The 18,000-nt window shown below is 37.0% G+C and overlaps 1 protein-coding gene across 4 annotated transcripts in view; it reads left to right on the top strand.

Annotated features, from left to right (window-relative positions):
• The window catches only part of WDR35 (WD repeat domain 35), a 53,367-nt gene extending 35,873 nt beyond the window's left edge, over positions 1-17,494 (top strand). For all 4 annotated transcript variants that reach the window (XM_061154856.1, XM_061154855.1, XM_061154858.1 and 1 more), the window contains 11 exons: positions 2,939-3,019; positions 6,438-6,574; positions 6,998-7,201; positions 8,066-8,212; positions 8,813-8,945; positions 10,576-10,686; positions 11,576-11,740; positions 13,465-13,605; positions 14,468-14,624; positions 15,369-15,609; positions 16,123-17,494. In XM_061154856.1, coding sequence (XP_061010839.1) covers positions 2,939-3,019; positions 6,438-6,574; positions 6,998-7,201; positions 8,066-8,212; positions 8,813-8,945; positions 10,576-10,686; positions 11,576-11,740; positions 13,465-13,605; positions 14,468-14,624; positions 15,369-15,609; positions 16,123-16,273 — 1,668 coding nt within the window. In that variant the 3' untranslated portion in view covers positions 16,274-17,494. The remainder of the gene's footprint in view (positions 1-2,938; positions 3,020-6,437; positions 6,575-6,997; positions 7,202-8,065; positions 8,213-8,812; positions 8,946-10,575; positions 10,687-11,575; positions 11,741-13,464; positions 13,606-14,467; positions 14,625-15,368; positions 15,610-16,122) is intronic.
• The last annotated feature ends 506 nt before the right edge of the window (positions 17,495-18,000 follow it).

Raw genomic sequence — 18,000 nt, 5'->3', positions numbered from 1 at the left:
TTCAATTTGGAATTTTCAATACTCCTATTGTACTCCACTAGAGGAAATAATAAGAGGTGACTTGATAACGTGCTTTATGGCAGTAACTAATGTTTGTTTGGACCTGTAGTTTCCTTCTTGGGAAAAAATTACATGCTGGGGCCCCTGTGCTACTGAAGTTCTTCTGTAATTATTTAGTGGTAAACTATTTGCCCTTTTAATATCTTAAACTATTTTCAGTTTTAATCCTAAATTATATACTAAGGACCTTTGGGTTGGCCAGTGACCTGATGTAAATTGCTCTCAAAGGCTTTGTTAAAGCTTTTAGGTTTCTTATGAAGTCACTCGGTCATGACCGACTTTTTGCAACCCCATGGACTGTAGCCTACCAGCCTCCTCTGTCCATGGGATTTTCCAGGCAAGAGTACTGGAGTGGGTTGCCGTTTCCTTCTCCAGGGGATCTTCACAACCCAGGGATCGAACCTGAGTCTTCCACATTGCAGGCAGATGCTTTACCGTCTGAGCCACCAGGGAAGCCAGGTGTCTTGTGGATCTTTGTATTTTTAGACCCTGAGTAATCGCTCAAAGGGCTTCCCTGGTGGCTCAGACGGTAAAGAATTGCCTGCAGTGCAGGAGACCCAGGTTCAGTCCCTGAGTGCAGAAGATCCCTGGAGAAGGGAATGGCAACCCACTCCAGTATTCTTGCCTGGAGAATTCCAAGGACAGAGGAGCCAGGCAGGCTCATGAAGACTCGGACACAGCTGAGCAGCTCCCACCACCAGTGGCTCAAAGGAAGGGCATTCAGGGTGTTGCCTTTAACTGTATAAGCACAGCTTTCTTTCAAAGGTTTAAAGAAAACTTGACCTTTCCAAAGAACCAAGTGTGAAAATTTGGCAGGTAATCATGGGATAAACTTGAGGATGGAAGTGAAATACTTTTTGAATGTGAGGGTCCATTATCCGTTGTTGGCTCTACTCACACTGATTTTGAAATCAGGTGCCTGGAGAAGTGAGAGGATTGTGCCTGGCTGTTTGTAATGTGTGTGCAGCACACATGGGGAGTCCAGGACCAGGGCAAATCTTTGCTTAGTAGAGAGTGTTTCTTAAGTAGTTTCAAAAGAACAACCTTTTATTTATTTATTTTTGGAGTTTGTTGTCTGGCTTGGCAAGTACTTCAGTTTTCTGTTAGATTTAGAGGTAGGTGAATTTCTTAAAAACTTAACCACTGACTGAATTTCTTTATAAACCATGCTAAGCTGTTTTTTTCATTCAGATGAGAACACTGTCTGGCTGTGGTCCCTGTTTGGTCAGTTACCCTGCTTGCCATGCCTCTAGCACATGAGGACATAACTCTTCAAAACTGGACTGACTTGAACTCCTTTAGGACATCGTATTCTGTCCTAAAGGGACAGAGGGTCTTCCTATGCCGTCTTGATCCTGTCTGATCACTCACCTTACCTTTCTATTTCTCATTTCCTCTTTGTTTTTGGTATTATTTTTTATCCACAGGTCATCTTTTATGACTTTATCTTTTGTCTGTCTTGCTTTGTTCAATTATCTAGCTAGAAACAAAAAATTTTCTAGTGATGAACCTTTTTATACAGGTACAGTTGGTTTACATGTAGTACCAAAAGAAAGCCTCGAAGAGGCTCCTATAATTTATAGGAAATATTTTACCACGTGTACTTTTTTGTGAGTTAAATTTTGTTCTGATTCTTTCTGTTCATAAAAGCATACTATTTGCCTTTATGTAATATGATTTTTTGAGGTAGTGTAGGGATTTTATAAAGTTTTCTCATATAATTTTAATCAATTTCTACTTTGTAAAGAAAATATATATTTTAAAACCTAATGAACATATATAATACACCTCCAAGAGCCTCAGTATTAAACTTAGACATATTAAGTGCAGACTAAACATCATTCAATATTTACTTATTTTCATCTTTTTAGTGTCTTCCTATTACTATAATTTTTAAGTTTCTATTATATATGAAGCACTAACTTTCAGAGTTATAAATCTGATACATTATTGCATTTGGATTTTAGGTTACTTTCTATTTTTTTTATGACTTTATACATATTTTGAAAAATTGCTTTCTTGAGTTATTTTCATTATCAGACATTATCCTATTCTTTTTGCAGTGTTCTTGGAGGTAGTAATTATATTGGGAGTTTATTTCTTTTTTATATAATATTTATACCTATTTTTTCCACTAGGGGTTTAGGACAGCTACTTTACACTATAATATGCATTTGCTCTCCTTTATTTCTACAAGCCTGTCTAACACCAGGACAAGAAAGAGACATGTAGCAGGCTCATGTATTTCCATGTTGGCAAATTAAATCTCATATAGAAAATGAATCTATCAACAATACCCTCTGGCTAATGTTACAGAGGACATACTTTTCATGGTATGAGATTTCTTTGATATATATATATATATCAATATATATATATACACATACATATATACAACATACATATATATAAATATATATATATATATACACACACACTTAGATACAGATTTCATTAAGAATTAAATCTACTGTTACATAGAATGAATGAGAATTATCAAACTGTATAAACCATCTTTGGATTAATTCAGAAGCTGATGCTGGATCCCATTAGGGAATTAATACTGATTATGTGAAGTGTGATCATCATCATGTGGCTATGTAAGAGAACATCCTTATGTTTTAGAGATACGTACTGAAATAGGAGTGAAATGTCATGATGTCTCTAGATTTACTTTACTTTAAAATGCTTTAGCCAAAAAATTGACTAAAGTGTATCTCCAAACTGTTAATATTTAGATGATAGGTATGTGAATGTTAATGACATTCTCTCTACTTTTTTTGTTTTGAGAATTTTGATAATAAAATTTAAAATTATGATAAGTCAAAGAAGGAAAATTTTGTACTTTTAAACATAACATTTGTTTTTGTCTTTAAAGGAACCCATTCAGACTTCTGGATATATATGTAACTTTGAGGATTTAGAAATTAAATCTGTTCTCTTGGATGAGATATTAAAGGTAATTCTTATTAAGAAACAGTTACATTTCTGTTGTTGGCTTGACTGGAATTTGTTTTTGTCCTGGGCAGTATGGGGTACTGGTTAGGAGTGTGGGTTACAGAGTTCCAGCTCTCCTCTGTCCGTCACACAACCTTTAGACAGCATCCTTCCTCTTTTAAAGTTTCATTTTCCTTTCCTGTTTATGAGCTTGTTTTTATCTCTATAAAATGTGGGTAGTAATAGTACCTTTCTTACAGGATTGTTACTTTGTAAGATAATGAGTAGAAAGCAAGTTAGTGGAGTGCTAGGACCAAGAGCTCAAAAAGGGTAGTTAGTTGTCATTATTTTATGTTAATAACAGAGAATGCTGAAGAAATATTTGATAATTTTCTTTAGTCTTTTTCTTGTTCTAGAATATTTGAGTAACTTTTTGTTTGGAGGTCCACCTTCCTTCCATTTTTATTTTCAGGTTTATAAAGTAATCTTGTTTCTAAATTCCAGATAATTTTTGAACTTCTACTTTGACCTTCATTGAAAATTCTTTGAGAATTTTTTACTCTGAGAATATATTGCAAGTTTACTTTCATTTTCCCAAAGTGTTTATTTTCCTATGTATTATGTATGTTTTTTGGAATTGGGAGAGTAGATTTTAAATTTCCAGAAATGTTCCATTTTATAACATGTTTTCATATTAAAATAAATATCAAGCTAAAGTTTGATCATGTAAATTGCAACTCTTTTATTGTGATCCAGTCTTTTCTGTATTTGATGACCACACAAAAGCAGCAGAAATGGCCCCCACCCCAAATTTTGTTTGCATGTCAAGAGTATTAACACCACAGACATACCAAAAGGGTGTAAAAAGATCTTACCTACATAGTGAGGTTTTTTTGGGAGAAAGGACAGCTTTCCTAAGCTGGTTCAAAATTGATTTGAGAGCAAGGAAAGGAGACAGGCTAGGGTTTTTTGGGTAATTAGAGGGTGGGGCTAGAGTGAGGGTTCCCATAAGTAGGTAGAGTTATGTGTGGTTTGAAACTCCTGTGGCACCAAAGGATGGAACACTTAACACTTTCTTAGCACCTTGTCCAGATGTGAGGCAGAAGGGGAAGGGGTGGGGGTGAGGCTTAAAAGCTCTCAGCAATCAAACATCAAAAAGGAAGGTCTGAAGTTCTGTTGCAATCTAGATATTTTAACGATTGCATGTTAAATTGCTTCAGCTGTGTCCGCCTCTTTGCGACCCTTTGGACTGTAACCTACCAGGCTCCTCTGTTCATGGGTTTCTCTAGGCAAGAATATTGGAGTGGGTTGCCATGCTCTCCTCCAGGGGATCTTCCTGATTCAGGGATTGAACCCGTTTCTCTTAGGTCTCCTGCACTGGCAAACTGTAACCAATATATGGAAAGATAGATTTGATATGATGGATTAGATAAACAGGAATAATTTTATAAAAGTGGCATCATTGTATAATCTACTTTTTTAGTGTTCAATTTAATTTTAACAATGCGGCAGTAAATCTGAAGGAATTGTAGAACTTCAGATAATTTTTTTTTCCCACCACAAATGTTGCTGTTTTTCTGGGTTAAGAAGGAAAACTATGAAAAAACTAAAGAAACTAGTGAAATTAAAAAAATTACTGCTTTTAAACTACATCTTAAATGTTTGATATTATTGATTGTGCACTCTAAAAGATGATGTTCTTACATTTTCTCCCTCTTTCTCTCCTTTTTTCATTAAGTATATTGTTATTTTTACTTTGTCAAGATTTAGAATGTTTACATTTTGTTTTCTAACCCTATTTTTCCAGTTGTTTAGTCTTATATTTATTTAAATGAAAGCTGCCATCAGCCTTTTTCTATATTTTCTCTGTGCATGAGTTCTTAATTTTGATTAATCTTGTAGTTGGCTGGATCTCATCATTACAGCTTTTTTCAAGACAGGCTCATAGTTGCTGATTGCCTTGAATTCTGGAATGCTTAAAATGATGATATTGACATGATTATATTGATACTTATGAAGAATTTTTAAAACATATTTAAACTGGTTAGATGTACTGTAAAACTCTTGACACACTGGGCACAGTCTGTGTGTATCTGGTACTGGGCTGAAGAATCACTGCAGTACTATTGCCTGGTTTACTGGTAGGGGCTGTTAGACTGAGGGAAACCAGGTTCTCTGCCTGACTTACTTCATGCAAAGCCATAAAGAAAAGAATATTGTCATATCTTAGTTCCCTCTGAGGCCTCGTTGACCCAGGAAATATTTATCTGAACTGTGGATTCCTTCAAGCATACAATTTTAAGGAATAACATGAGTGTTGTACACCTAAAAATAATAGAATGTTATAGGCCAATTGTATGTCAATAAGATAGGAAAAAGAAATAACATGAGAAATTTCTTGGAGGAAGGAGTGCAGAAGAAAAAGGTAAGGAATTAACATGCATTAACACCTTTGTTGGAGAAGGCAATGGCACCCCACTCCAGTACTCTTGCCTGGAAAATCCCATGGACAGAGGAGCCTGGTAGGTTGCAGTCCATGGGGTTGCTAAGAGTCGGACACGACTGAGCGACTTCACTTTCACTTTTCACTTTCATGCATTGGAGAAGGAAATGGCAACCCACTCCAGTGTTCTTGCCTGGAGCATCCCAGGAACGGGGGAGCCTGGTGGGCTGCCGTCTATGGGGTCGCACAGAGTCGGACACAACTGAAGTGACTTAGCAGCAGCAGCAACACCTTTGTATGAGGTGTTTATTTGTTGTTACAACTGTACTTGATAGATATTTAGATCAGGAAGGTTCTTGGTGGATAAAATTATTTACCTAAAGTTCATCTGTTCATGGATTCAGCAAATATTGTTTGGGAACAAGTAAAGACAGTTCCTGGCCTCCAGTAGAGAAGTTGGGGAGGTGGACAAGAAATTCAGCAAGTAGAAGAGGGTTAAGGGTGCTGTGGTTCAGTCAACAGGTGTTTTTCTTCAAAGGTCTGAAACAAGTGAGTGTTAGGTTGGTTCCGAGACTGAATAAGGTGAATAACACAGCCGGGCGTTGTGCTCAGTGTTCGATATGGTATTATCTCATTTAATCCTCACAGTGCTAGAAGGTAAATTTGATTACCATCCCATTTTTTTTAGATGAAGAATTTGAGGCCTGGAGAGATCAGCTGGCTTGCCAGTGATACCCAGTTAGCAGTAGGCACAAGCATGATTTGACTCCAGGCTCTCTAGCTTCAGAGTTGGTGTGTGTAACTGTAGTGCTGGATTATGGGTATTTTCCAGAAAATTCAAAAGACCCACACATGGGAATTTCTTTTCTTCCAAGTTTTGCTCATAATATGATGCAGTTGTTCGTTTGCTTTTTTTTTTTTTTTTTAGACTGTAAGAAAGAAATACATACTCTAAAGGCAACTATTTGGATTTCTCTCTTTTCATCTTTACTTTTAGAATCCAGAATATCCAAACAAGGATTATATCATTAACTTTGAGATCAGGTCCCTGCGAGATAGTCGAGCAGTGATCGAGAAGGTTGGAATAGAGAATGCTTCTCAGTTCATCGAGGATAATCCACACCCCCGACTTTGGTATTTAAAAATAAATAAATGAAACCTCATGAAGTATCAAGTGTAAAATCTCAGCCATTGTCCACTACTCTGATACTAGACCTCTGGTGGGAATAACTTTCATTCTTGCTCTTCTTTTTAAAATACAGAAATTTAGAGGTGGAACTATTCAACATAAGCATAATATTAGGACTTCCCTGGTGGTCCGGTGGTTAAGACTCCACACTTCCACTGCAAGGGCCATGGGTTTGATTCTTGGTCAGGGAAGTTCTGCGTGCAGCCCAGTGCAGCAAAAAAAAAAAAAGGAAAACGTTTATAAATTTGTTAAAATAATCACTTCCCACTGTTTCACTAGAAGCAATAGGTATAGTAATTGAATTCTGATTCAAGACTGGTTTATCTATAGTTCACCATAGGCTTTTACTGTTTCTCTTTTTAATATAGGCGCCTGCTAGCTGAAGCAGCTCTTCAGAAACTGGATTTGCACACTGCAGAGCAAGCGTTTGTGCGTTGCAAAGATTACCAGGGCATTAAGTTTGTGAAGCGCCTGGGCAACCTGCAGAGCGAGCCCATGAAACAGGCAGAGGTGGCTGCCTACTTCGGCCGGTTCGAGGAGGCGGAAAGGATGTATCTGGATATGGACAGAAGGTAAGTACTGAAGGTGCAGGCGTCTGGACTGCTCCCAGAATCTGCACTTTTTTTTTTTTTTTAAACAAATGATTGTAAAATAGACTAAATATATCACACCATTTCTTTAAAAAAAAAAATAACTTCAGTTTGGATTCCAACCCAGACATTCAACATGACCTTAATTTATGCTTTGTAATTCAGGGGCAACTTTCTTCTCTGTCTTGACGTAATGTTAATGACTGGCCATGGGAGATTTTTTCATTTGGTAGGGAAAAAACCCATGTAACTACAGAGACTAGGGGCTTTATCATTTATTGTACCACTCATTATTTAGGTTCTCTGTTTTGGTTTAGGTCATTATTTAATTTTCTGTTGTCAAGGAGCATGAAATGAAATTCCAAGGTATTTAGGGGTTGAGTTTTATTCTTTATATTTCAATTTTCTTTATATAAATGACTGTATGAACTTCATTTCAGCTGTGAACATTATATCTAGTTTTTATTATTTGTACTATCAGGAGATTGCTATTACAACTCAAGCTTTGAAAAGAAGTATAAAACCAAACATGTAAACATGAAATAAGCCTGATCATGTCTAAGAAACTGATGAAAAGAAATGATTATTATTTAAGGGATTATTTTGCCAAGTAAATTGAAAGCCTAGGAGAATAAGAGGCAGAAAAGTGTTTCTTTTTTCCTGTTGCAGGTTCTTCCCATTGCCTCTTCCTCGGTCAGGCTAGATTTCTAAAATGTTTAGAGAGTTACCTTATCTGTCTCTTCATTGCTGTGTATTCTCAGTATCTGAGAATTGAACCTAGCACATAGCAGGCACTTGCTAAATGCTTGTTGAATGAATGAATATCTCTTTTTTTTTTTTTTCTAGAGATCTGGCTATTGGCCTCCGGCTGAAGTTGGGAGATTGGTTTAGAGTACTCCAGCTTCTGAAAACTGGATCAGGTGACGCAGATGACAGTCTCCTTGAGCAAGCCCACAATGCCATCGGAGACTACTTTGCTGATCGGCAAAAGAGGTAGGTCACCTATCTGGACCACCCCCCCATCCATTCATTCCACACTTGAAATTGTAGCTGCCTGTGTAGAGTACTTCCTTATGAAATAATGCCAGGGAAATGAAGACTATCCTTCCAGATCCCAGAATTCACATAGCCCTAGTTACCATGGAGGAGCAAGGGATCCTTCCAGTTGTCAGGTTAGCATTGTAAGACTTTGGAGTTTCAAAATTCTGAAGACGTATTCTTTAGCACCAGGTGGCTTTCTGCTGTTTGTTTGCTTGCTTTATTATAATAGCTTATTTTCAGAAATCATTGGTGTTTATTCTGAAGCTATCATTTTAATCAGTATGCTTACTTATTTATGTCAGTGTTTGGAAACTGTGTATCAGAGTAAAGCAGTATTTCTTAAGAATATTCAAAGAATATTGTAACTTAAATATGCTATGCAGTCTTTTTTTGGTTTTTCAATTTATGTGCTTCAAAGATATTTTATAACTAAAGATGATGATTAGAGTAATATACTAGTGCCGCCATTCTAATGAAAGAACTTTTTTGGTGAAAGTGCTTATTTATCAGGAGATTCACATTAGTTTAAAAGTTTTTCTTTTCTTTCTGTAGGTTGAATGCTATACAATATTATGTACAAGGCCGGAACCAGGAACGCTTAGCTGAATGTTATTATATGTTAGAAGATTATGTGGGATTGGAGAATCTTGCAAATTCACTTCCAGAAAACCACATGTTGCTTCCAGTAGGATATTATACATTTCAGTTTTGGGAGTTGTTAGGTTACTTTATAAAGCTTTTCTATTATAGTGAGGAAATGTACTTTGCAATATGGAAAACTAATAATTATAACTTCACAGTTTCTAAGGCGTGGAATGATGCTTTAGACATTAAAATAATTTTCAGTATTACAGAATGCTTCAAAATGGAGAAGGAAAAAAATCAATCATATTCCTACTATTTTAACATGATTACAGTCTTGTGTGGGGCTTGCCAGTTTTATAACATTGCTTTAAAAATTAGCTGAACACATGAAATGTTTACAGATGAATTAATAGGTTGTCAGAGATTCTCTTCAGAGTGATTTGAGGTGGGTGTGGGGAGTAGTGCGTGTGTGTGTATGTTTGAAATTTACTATAAGAAAAGTTTAAAAAGATAGCTCGACTTTAGTAGGCTATATTAACAACAAAGGATTTAACGTTTAAAAAAAGAGTGAAACTAAAGGCGGAGTTCTCTGTAACTTTGTTCTAAATTTTCTTCTTTGGGCTCTTTAAATTAATTGTTGCATAATTAATGCTGCCGCTGCTGCTGCTAAGTTGCGTCAGTCGTGTCCGATTCTGTGCGACCCCATAGACGGCAGCCTACCAGGCTCCGTCGTCCCTGGGATTCTCTAGGCAAGAACATTGGAGTGGGATGCCATTTCCTTCTCCAATGCATGAAGGTGAAAAGTGAAAGTGAAGTTGCTCAGTCGTGTCTGACTCTTCATGACCCCATGGACTGCAGCCCACCAGGCTCCTCCGTCCATGGGATTTTCCAGGCAAGAGTACTGGAGTGGGTTGCCATTGCCTTCTTAATGGGGAGAGAAACACTCTGACCATTTAGATATTAAGAAAGGAAAAAAAAAACAAAACAAACGGTCTGAAAATTGGCTAGTACAGCCCAATGGGAGTTTTTATTGTGGTTCCCCTCTTCCATTTTTGGCCTAGTTTCCTGAACTGATGAATAGCCAACTTGTCTGGGACATTGCTTAATAGAGGTATTTGAGAGCCCTGTGAGTGTGAGATTTCCCTTAAGCCTCTAGTTAATGATTAACACTGAGTGTCACGTCAATCCTTTAAAGGTAGTTTTACCCACTAGCTTGGGATTTGTTTTGGGGCCTGGTATTTCTGTAAAGTTGCTACTGAAGTGAAAGAAGACAAGAGTTCAGTATCTTCAGAACCTGGTTGAAAATCAGATCTGGGCGGTGAGCCAGTGAAGCACAGATTTTATAAAAGGTGATGCCTTAGCATCCTTTCTCGTTTGTAGCCTCTGCCTCTATGTCCGGTTAAAATGAATATTCTATGCTGTTTGCTGTACAGTCACTAAGTTGTGTTCTACTCTTTGCGACCCCATGGACTGCAGCCCTCCAGGGGCCTCTGTCCATGGGATTTCCCAGGCAAGAATACTGGAATGGGTTGTCATTTCCTTCTCCAGGGGATCTTTCTGAGCAGATGCCTTAGTTATCCTTTTTGGTTTGTAGCCTCTGCCCCTATGTCCATTTAAAAGAAAAGTTACTGTTGCTACCAGTAATTGTAATATTCCTATGGAGTTTTATAAGTTAAAATGTAAGTGATTTCCTTGTTCTGTGAAACCCGATGGTAATGTTTTGTCCACAGGAAATAGCACAGATGTTTGTGAGAGTTGGAATGTGTGAACAAGCAGTGACTGCATTTTTGAAATGTAATCAGCCGAAGGCAGCAGTGGATACCTGTGTACATCTCAACCAAGTAAGGAGCTGAGAGTCACCAGAGTGATGCTATAAAGACTGTTGCCAGGACAAGGGTTGGAAAGCTTGAGACAGATTTTGTGAAAGGAGCCAGATATTTGTTTACTTGGTTGAGGACTGAGAAATTGTCAGAATTTGCACTTACCTCTTGAAGTGCTACCATTAAGGGTGACCCCTTCATAACTAACTCAGTATGAGAACCTGAAAAAACCCTGTGCTTTTAGTCTGGCAAGTTTTTGTCTGGAAGTCATTTCATAATTTTTTGCATTTTATTAGGGTTGTGTTTTGTTTCCAAAGAAGGACCAGTTAATGGTCATTGCAAGAGGAAGGAATTGAGTTACTTTATCAATATTTATTTTGGCAAATCTATTTTCTTTTCCTTATAGAAAACATATATTTGATATTTTCAAGAGCTGGAATTAACTAAAATGAAAATGCAGAATTGTTGAAATTGTTCACTATCAATGTATTCTTTTAAGAATTTTTTGAAGTATTTTATAAAGTTCCATTTGCTTTATAAAAATAAATGTTAAATCTGATAGGATTTTTCTTAACTGAAATTCCATTTTTTTTACTATAAACAAATGTATCTTTTTCTCCCTCATAGTTCGTGCAAAATTAGAATTGTAAGATTAATATGACTATAAACTTTGATGCTTTCTTTTTCAGATGTTCTCCTTAAACACATCAGTCTTAGATCATTTGATTATTCTGACATGTTTGACTTCTAAATTTATAATTCCTCTGATTTAAAAAAATTTATATACCAGTTTTTAATTTTGATATAGTGTTATTTATTATTATAAACTTAAAGCTTTATTGTATGTATTTTTAGACGTATCTGACTGTAAATGCTTGGGTAATTGTATGTTGTATATATTTTCCCCAAGTGGAACAAAGCTGTTGAATTGGCTAAAAGTCATAATATGAAAGAAATTGGTTCCCTGTTAGCAAAGTATGCATCTCATTTATTGGAAAAGAATAAAATTCTTGATGCCATAGAACTCTATCGGAAAGCCAATTACTTTTATGATGCTGCCAAGCTGATGTTTAAGGTAATGTAATAATCTTGGTGAGTATTTGATTTGTTTTAGTTACCAATGTTTTCTTATATACTAAAGAATACATTTTCCATTCTTTGGAAACAAATATTTGTTATAGCAAAATCCCTCTCATTTTGTTACTATCATAGTATAACTATGTGTTACCTTAGTAGTATTACCGTTTACTAAAAAGGCTGTTTATTAATTTTAGCACCTTCAGTCAGTTCAGTTCAGTCGCTCAGTCATGTCCGACTCTTTGTGGCCCCATGAATCACAGCACGCCAGGCCTCCCTGTCCATCACCAACTCTGGGAGTTTACTGAAACTCATCTCCATCGAGTCGGTGATACCATCCAGCCATCTCATCCTCTGTCGTCCCCTTCTCCTCCTGCCCCCAATCCCTCCCAGCATCAGGGTCTTTTCCAGTGAGTCAGCTCTTCTCATCAGGTGGCCAAAGTATTGGAGTTTCAGCTTCAGCATCAGTCCTTCCAATGAACACCCAGGACTGATCTCCTTCAGGATGGACTGGTTGGATCTCCTTGCAGTCCAAGGGACTCTCAAGAGTCTTCTCCAACACCACAGTTCAAAAGCATCAATTTTTCAGCACTCAGCTTTCTTCACAGTCCAACTCTCACATCCATACATGACCACTGGAAAAACCATAGCCTTGACTAGACGGACCTTTGTTGGCAAAGTAATGTCTCTGCTTTTTAATATGCTATCTAGGTTGGTCATAACTTTCCTTCCAAGGAGTAAGTGTCTTTTAATTTCATGGCTGTAATCACCATCTGCAGTGATTTTGGAGCCGCCCAAAATAAAGTCTGACACTGTTTTCCCATCTATTTGCCATGAAGTGATGGGACCAGATGCCATGATCTTAGTTTTCTGAATGCTAAGCTTTAAGCCAACTTTTTCACTTTCCTCTTTCACTTTCATCAAGAGGCTTTTTAGTTCCTCTTTACTTTCTGCCATAACGGTGGTGTCATCTGCATATCTGAGGTTGATATTTCTCCCGGCAATCTTGATTCCCACTTGTGCTTCTTCCAGCCCAGCGTTTCTCATGATGTACTCTTACTGATTCCTAAAAAACTGTATATTTACTTAATACTGAAGTTAACAATTAGAGAATTTTCAACTACTATAAAGTATAAGTTCCTGTAACTGGAAATTAAATCCTGTTAATAAATTTTCAAGTCCTTTTAAGTGTGCAAGTTTTAAAGATGTTACACGTTTCATAGTAGGCATTTGGAGGGAACATGACTAGTACGGAATTAACGTAAGCAAATTTTACATTCTGTTCTATTCTTTTACCATTTGATTTAATGACAAAGAAAAAATTTCCTTTGAATCATTTAAGCAGACTTAAATTTCTGGAGATGTACCATGGTAAAGCCATCTTATCTCTAGGTACTTGAAAATTATTTTAAAAATCTGTTACATAAAATACTAGCCTTTCAATGAAAGCGTTCTTCACTGAATTATTTATCAGCATCTGTTATTTTCTAAAATTGTTTTGCATTCTAATTCCAATGGTTAAATACTAAGGAAATAACTAATTACTTATCAGTACTAAGGAAAAGAAAATGTGTTTTAAAATATTTGTCATAAACGGATGGTACTTATATTCCACCCTACTGACTTTCCTCCTCATTTTAGAGAATCAGATTTCAGAAATGAGAACATTTGTACAAACATAGATTAAGAAATATCTTCCCCCAACTCTTTAAATATTTAAAGATTGCAGATGAAGAGGCAAAGAAAAGAACTAAACCTTTACGTGTGAAGAAGCTCTATGTGCTGTCAGCTTTACTTATAGAGCAGTACCACGAACAAATGAAAAATGCCCAACGAGGCAAAGCTAAAGGAAAGAGCTCAGAGGTAAGGTGGAACATTAAGTAATGTTAAGTCATGTGAAGCATTTAAGGGAAAAAAAACCCAAAATGATCAAACTTCTCTTTATGGATAGACCATTTAATGTACTTATTTGTTTGCATTTATTTTCTTAAATGATATTAGGAAAAAGAAGAAATGATTTGGAATTAGTACTCAGATTTAGACAGCTCAATTTGGAAATACTGAAAATGATTTTTTTTTTTTACTAATCTGTAATCTTTGCTTAATTCCTTTCTTGGTAAATCCTTTTTAATCAGTGAGTTTTAAAAGCTTCCATAGAAATATGTGTATTTTTTAAATTGTAAGTGAGCGTTGTATTAACATAAAGTTTAATCAATTCTATTTAAAATTTTGATTATTCCTTGGGGAGGAGAATCCTTTCACAATATATTCATATATAAAATCACCACAATCTACACTTTAAATTTCTTACAATTTGATTTGTTGATTATACTTCAGTAAAACTGAAGAAAAAATTTGATCATGTCAGTTTAATAAAGTATGAATTATAATAGAGAAGTCTGTGGTGACAGTTCTGTAATGATGAAATATGCTAATTTATTATTATTATTTACTTTGGCTGTGCTGGGTCCTCATTGTGGTGCAGTGCACAGGCTCAGTAGTTAGGATTTGTGGACTTAGTTGTGGTATGTGAGATCTTAGTTCCTCTACCAGGGATCAAACCTGGGCCCCCTGCATTGGGAGCACGGGCTGTTTTCCCCTGGACCACCAGGGAAGTCTCCTTCCCTAGATATTTTAATGTATAACAGTTTCAGAAATCATCTCTATTGGAAGGACTGTTGTTAGGTTTGTGCTGAGGGCAGATGTGGGTCTGCTTTATTTGTAGGCCACTTCTGCTTTGGCTGGTTTGCTGGAAGAAGAAGTTCTGTCGACAAGTAGTCGTTTCACTGATAATGCTTGGAGAGGGGCTGAGGCTTATCACTTCTTTATACTGGCGCAAAGACAGCTCTATGCGGGCTATGTTGACACTGCACTGAAGACAGGTGGGTGTAGTAACTCATATACGCAACATGTCTAAAAAGTCATAAATTGAAAATGAAGGGCAAACTCCTTCAAGTTACTCTTATATTAACTTCAGTAACACTTTTTGCTTTTGGCCATGCCCTGCAGCCTGTGAAGATAAGATGTGGTAATCAAAATAAATTATCTGAGCTGATAACTTATAGACTCAGTTTCACTTCCTTTTTTCTCAAAGTTCTATTTTTTCAATAAGACAGACTGAAAAGCAGTAATCTGTTCAAAGAAACACAAAGAGAAAACATATGATTTCATACTTCGCTTTTGTTTTTTTAAACAAAAAGAAACATGATACTGTTTTGAGAATCCACAGAAATCTCTAACATATTTATATGGAACATATAAAGTTTTATAAATATAAAACATATAAAAATTATAATTATACAATAATAATAATAATATGTTTATATATATTTATATCTGCAGTGTATTTTGACACCAATAATTTTTGGTATATTTCTAAGTGGTGCAGCCATGTGCATCATTTGGTGGTGGTAATTTTTATAGGCCCTGAGCTGTTGGCTGGTGTTACAGAATTTGGTGGTCATGTAGTCTACTTCCCCTACTAGTTCTCTGATCACCTACCATTGTTTTCATTAACTTTGCTAACATTCATGTAGGTTAAACTGAGCCAGCCTGACATTCTTCCCCATGCATGTTCATGATGGCGTGATTGCTTTACACAATCCAAACTGCCTTCTCTTTCCTAGCTCTTCACCTGAGAGACTATGAAGACATCATCCCTGCAGTTGATATCTACTCTCTGTTAGCACTCTGTGCGTGTGCCAGTAGAGCTTTTGGTACTTGTTCAAAAGCTTTTATTAAACTCGAATCTTTAGAGACCCTCAGTTCGGAACAGAAGCAGCAATATGAAGATCTTGCTCTAGAAATCTTCACCAAACATACTCCGAAAGATAACAGAAAATCCGAATTGGATGGCCTTCTTGAAGGGTAGGGCCAGTTGTAATTAGTAGATGTCATTTTTATATAGATTTTTATATCTAAATAGTATAGTATAATGATGAAATCACTAAATTTTAAACTCTCATACCTTAACTCCCTGGTGGCTCAGCAGTAAAGAATCCACCTGCAGTGCAGGAAATGGGGGTTTAATTCCTGGGCTGGGAAGATACCCTGGAGAAAAGAAATGGCAACGCACTCTAGTATTCTTGCTTGGACAATCCCACTAACAGAGGAACCTGGTGGACTACAGATCATGGGGTCACAAAGATTCTGACACCACTGAGCGACTAAACAACAAGCCACCTTAACATTATACTCAAAGCCTATTTTCTTTAGTCTTAATAGTATATTAATGATTTCTCATTGCAAGAAAAGTTTTTATTTGAAATTTACCTTGAAATGTTTTCCATTCTTCAGGTTTTTTTTTTTTTAGTGTAATAAATAAGGTTTTAAGTGATTAGACATTTTAAAGTGTAATTCTTTCTCCTCTTATTTTTACAGAGGGGAAGGGAAACTGCCAACGTGTGTTGCCACAGGAAGCCCAATTACTGAATATCAATTCTGGATGTGCAGTGTGTGTAAGCATTGTGCCCTGGCTCAGGAAATAAATAACTACAACTTCTGTCCCTTATGCCATAGTGCAGTGGGATGAAGAACTGACCAACTGCATATACCGGGAGAGTTTATATAATAAGGTTGATTCCATACAGTTTATGTAAAAAGCAGCATCATTTCAGAGTTGTATTTTTATACAAATATGTATATATATATATATATGACGGAAACTGCTTATGCCTCGCTGTCTTCTGAACTTTGGGTCAGCTGTTGAGAAATCCACAATTGAGACAGAATGAGTAAAGAGAAGGTCACCTGCATGTGGTGGGGCAACTCTGCTAGGCTGTTCTTTTGGATTTTCATAAAGGGTAAAATAAATATGAAGCTGTGAGATGTGAAAAAACCAGACTGGCTTTCTTCATATATCAGGAAATATAGCATCTTACTATCTCCACCATTAGGAAGGGACTACCACTCTCAGTTCAAGTTTGAAATGAAGGGGGAAAAAATTGCTAAATGGCCAGGCTGAGATCAGTGCCCATCCCTAGAACAATCCCAGGGTCCACGAGGAAGGGCAGGGTGTACCACAGACGTCTACTCTAGTATCCCTAATGGTATGGGAAGTGAGACAGGGGTCTGGAAGAGCAGTAGTCTTATAAGGCGATGCTCTGGAAGCTGGAAGGACTGCAGCTGACCTCTGTACAAGACAGAGATCAGGAAGGGAAGAGAAACAAAACCCAGTAACATCTACACACAGACATGTTATGTACATATATATATAATTTTGTGTAAAAACACAACTATGAAGTAACGATGCTGATTTTCATATAAAAGATATAGAAATTGACTATATTATGGTTGGTGGTTTTTATGATACTATGGAAATATTCCAAATAAGAAAAAAAATTTCTCACAGTGTCAAGGTTACTAATTCATTAAACATTTTTGATGGAGAGGGATGGGGAAGCGTGAGAGTGGAGCAAAGTTGAGTTTAGGGAATTGACATAACCTGTCTTAGGAGGTTGTGGGAGTGCATGCTCAGTCACTCAGCTGTGCCTGGCTGTTTGTGACCCCATGGACTGTAGCCTGCCAGGCTCCTCTGTCCATGGGATTCTCCAGGCACGAATACTGGAGTGGCTTGCCATGCCCTCTTCTAAGGGATCTTCCCAACCCAGGGATCGAACCCATGTCTCCTGCACTGGCAGGCGGATTCTTTATCACCAGCAGCACCTGGAAAGCCCAGAGGGAGGTTAAACAATTGTAATACTGAAATGAGCTCTAGTTCTAGTTGTGTTTAATTAAATAAGCATTGAAAGTGTTCTCTGTTTTACTTTCAGAAGTGATAAAAAAGCATTTAAAGACTTTTTTTTTCAATTTAAATTGTTTCCGATAGCTCTTTACAAATTTATTTTTTATTTTCAAAGCTGCGCTGGGTCATCATTGCTGCATCCAAGCTTTCTCTAGTTACGGAAAGTGGGGGCTACTCTCTAGTTGTGGTGCGCAGGCTTCTCATTGCGGCAGCTTCTTTGGTTGCAGAGCGCAGGCACTAGGGCTCGCAGGCTTCAGTGGTTGCTGCATGTGGGCTCAGTAGTTGTGGCTCACGGCCTCCAGAATGCAGGCTCGGTACACAGGTTTAGTTGCTCCGCAGCATGTGGGATCTTCCTGGACCAGGGATTGAACTGGTGTCCCCTGCATTGCAGGACAGATTCTTAACCACTGGACCATCAGGGAAACCCTAATAGCTTATTTTTGCTATCTGTTCCTTTTTACCCACTTTCTTAGTTTCATATAAGAGATGACAGTTGGCATGTACTCTTCATAATA

The sequence above is a fragment of the Dama dama genome, chromosome 11 (assembly GCF_033118175.1).
Source record: "Dama dama isolate Ldn47 chromosome 11, ASM3311817v1, whole genome shotgun sequence".
NCBI classification, from domain to species: domain Eukaryota; kingdom Metazoa; phylum Chordata; class Mammalia; order Artiodactyla; family Cervidae; genus Dama; species Dama dama.
Note: the sequence above shows the minus strand (reverse complement) of the source record. Positions and strands in the feature narration are given on the sequence as shown.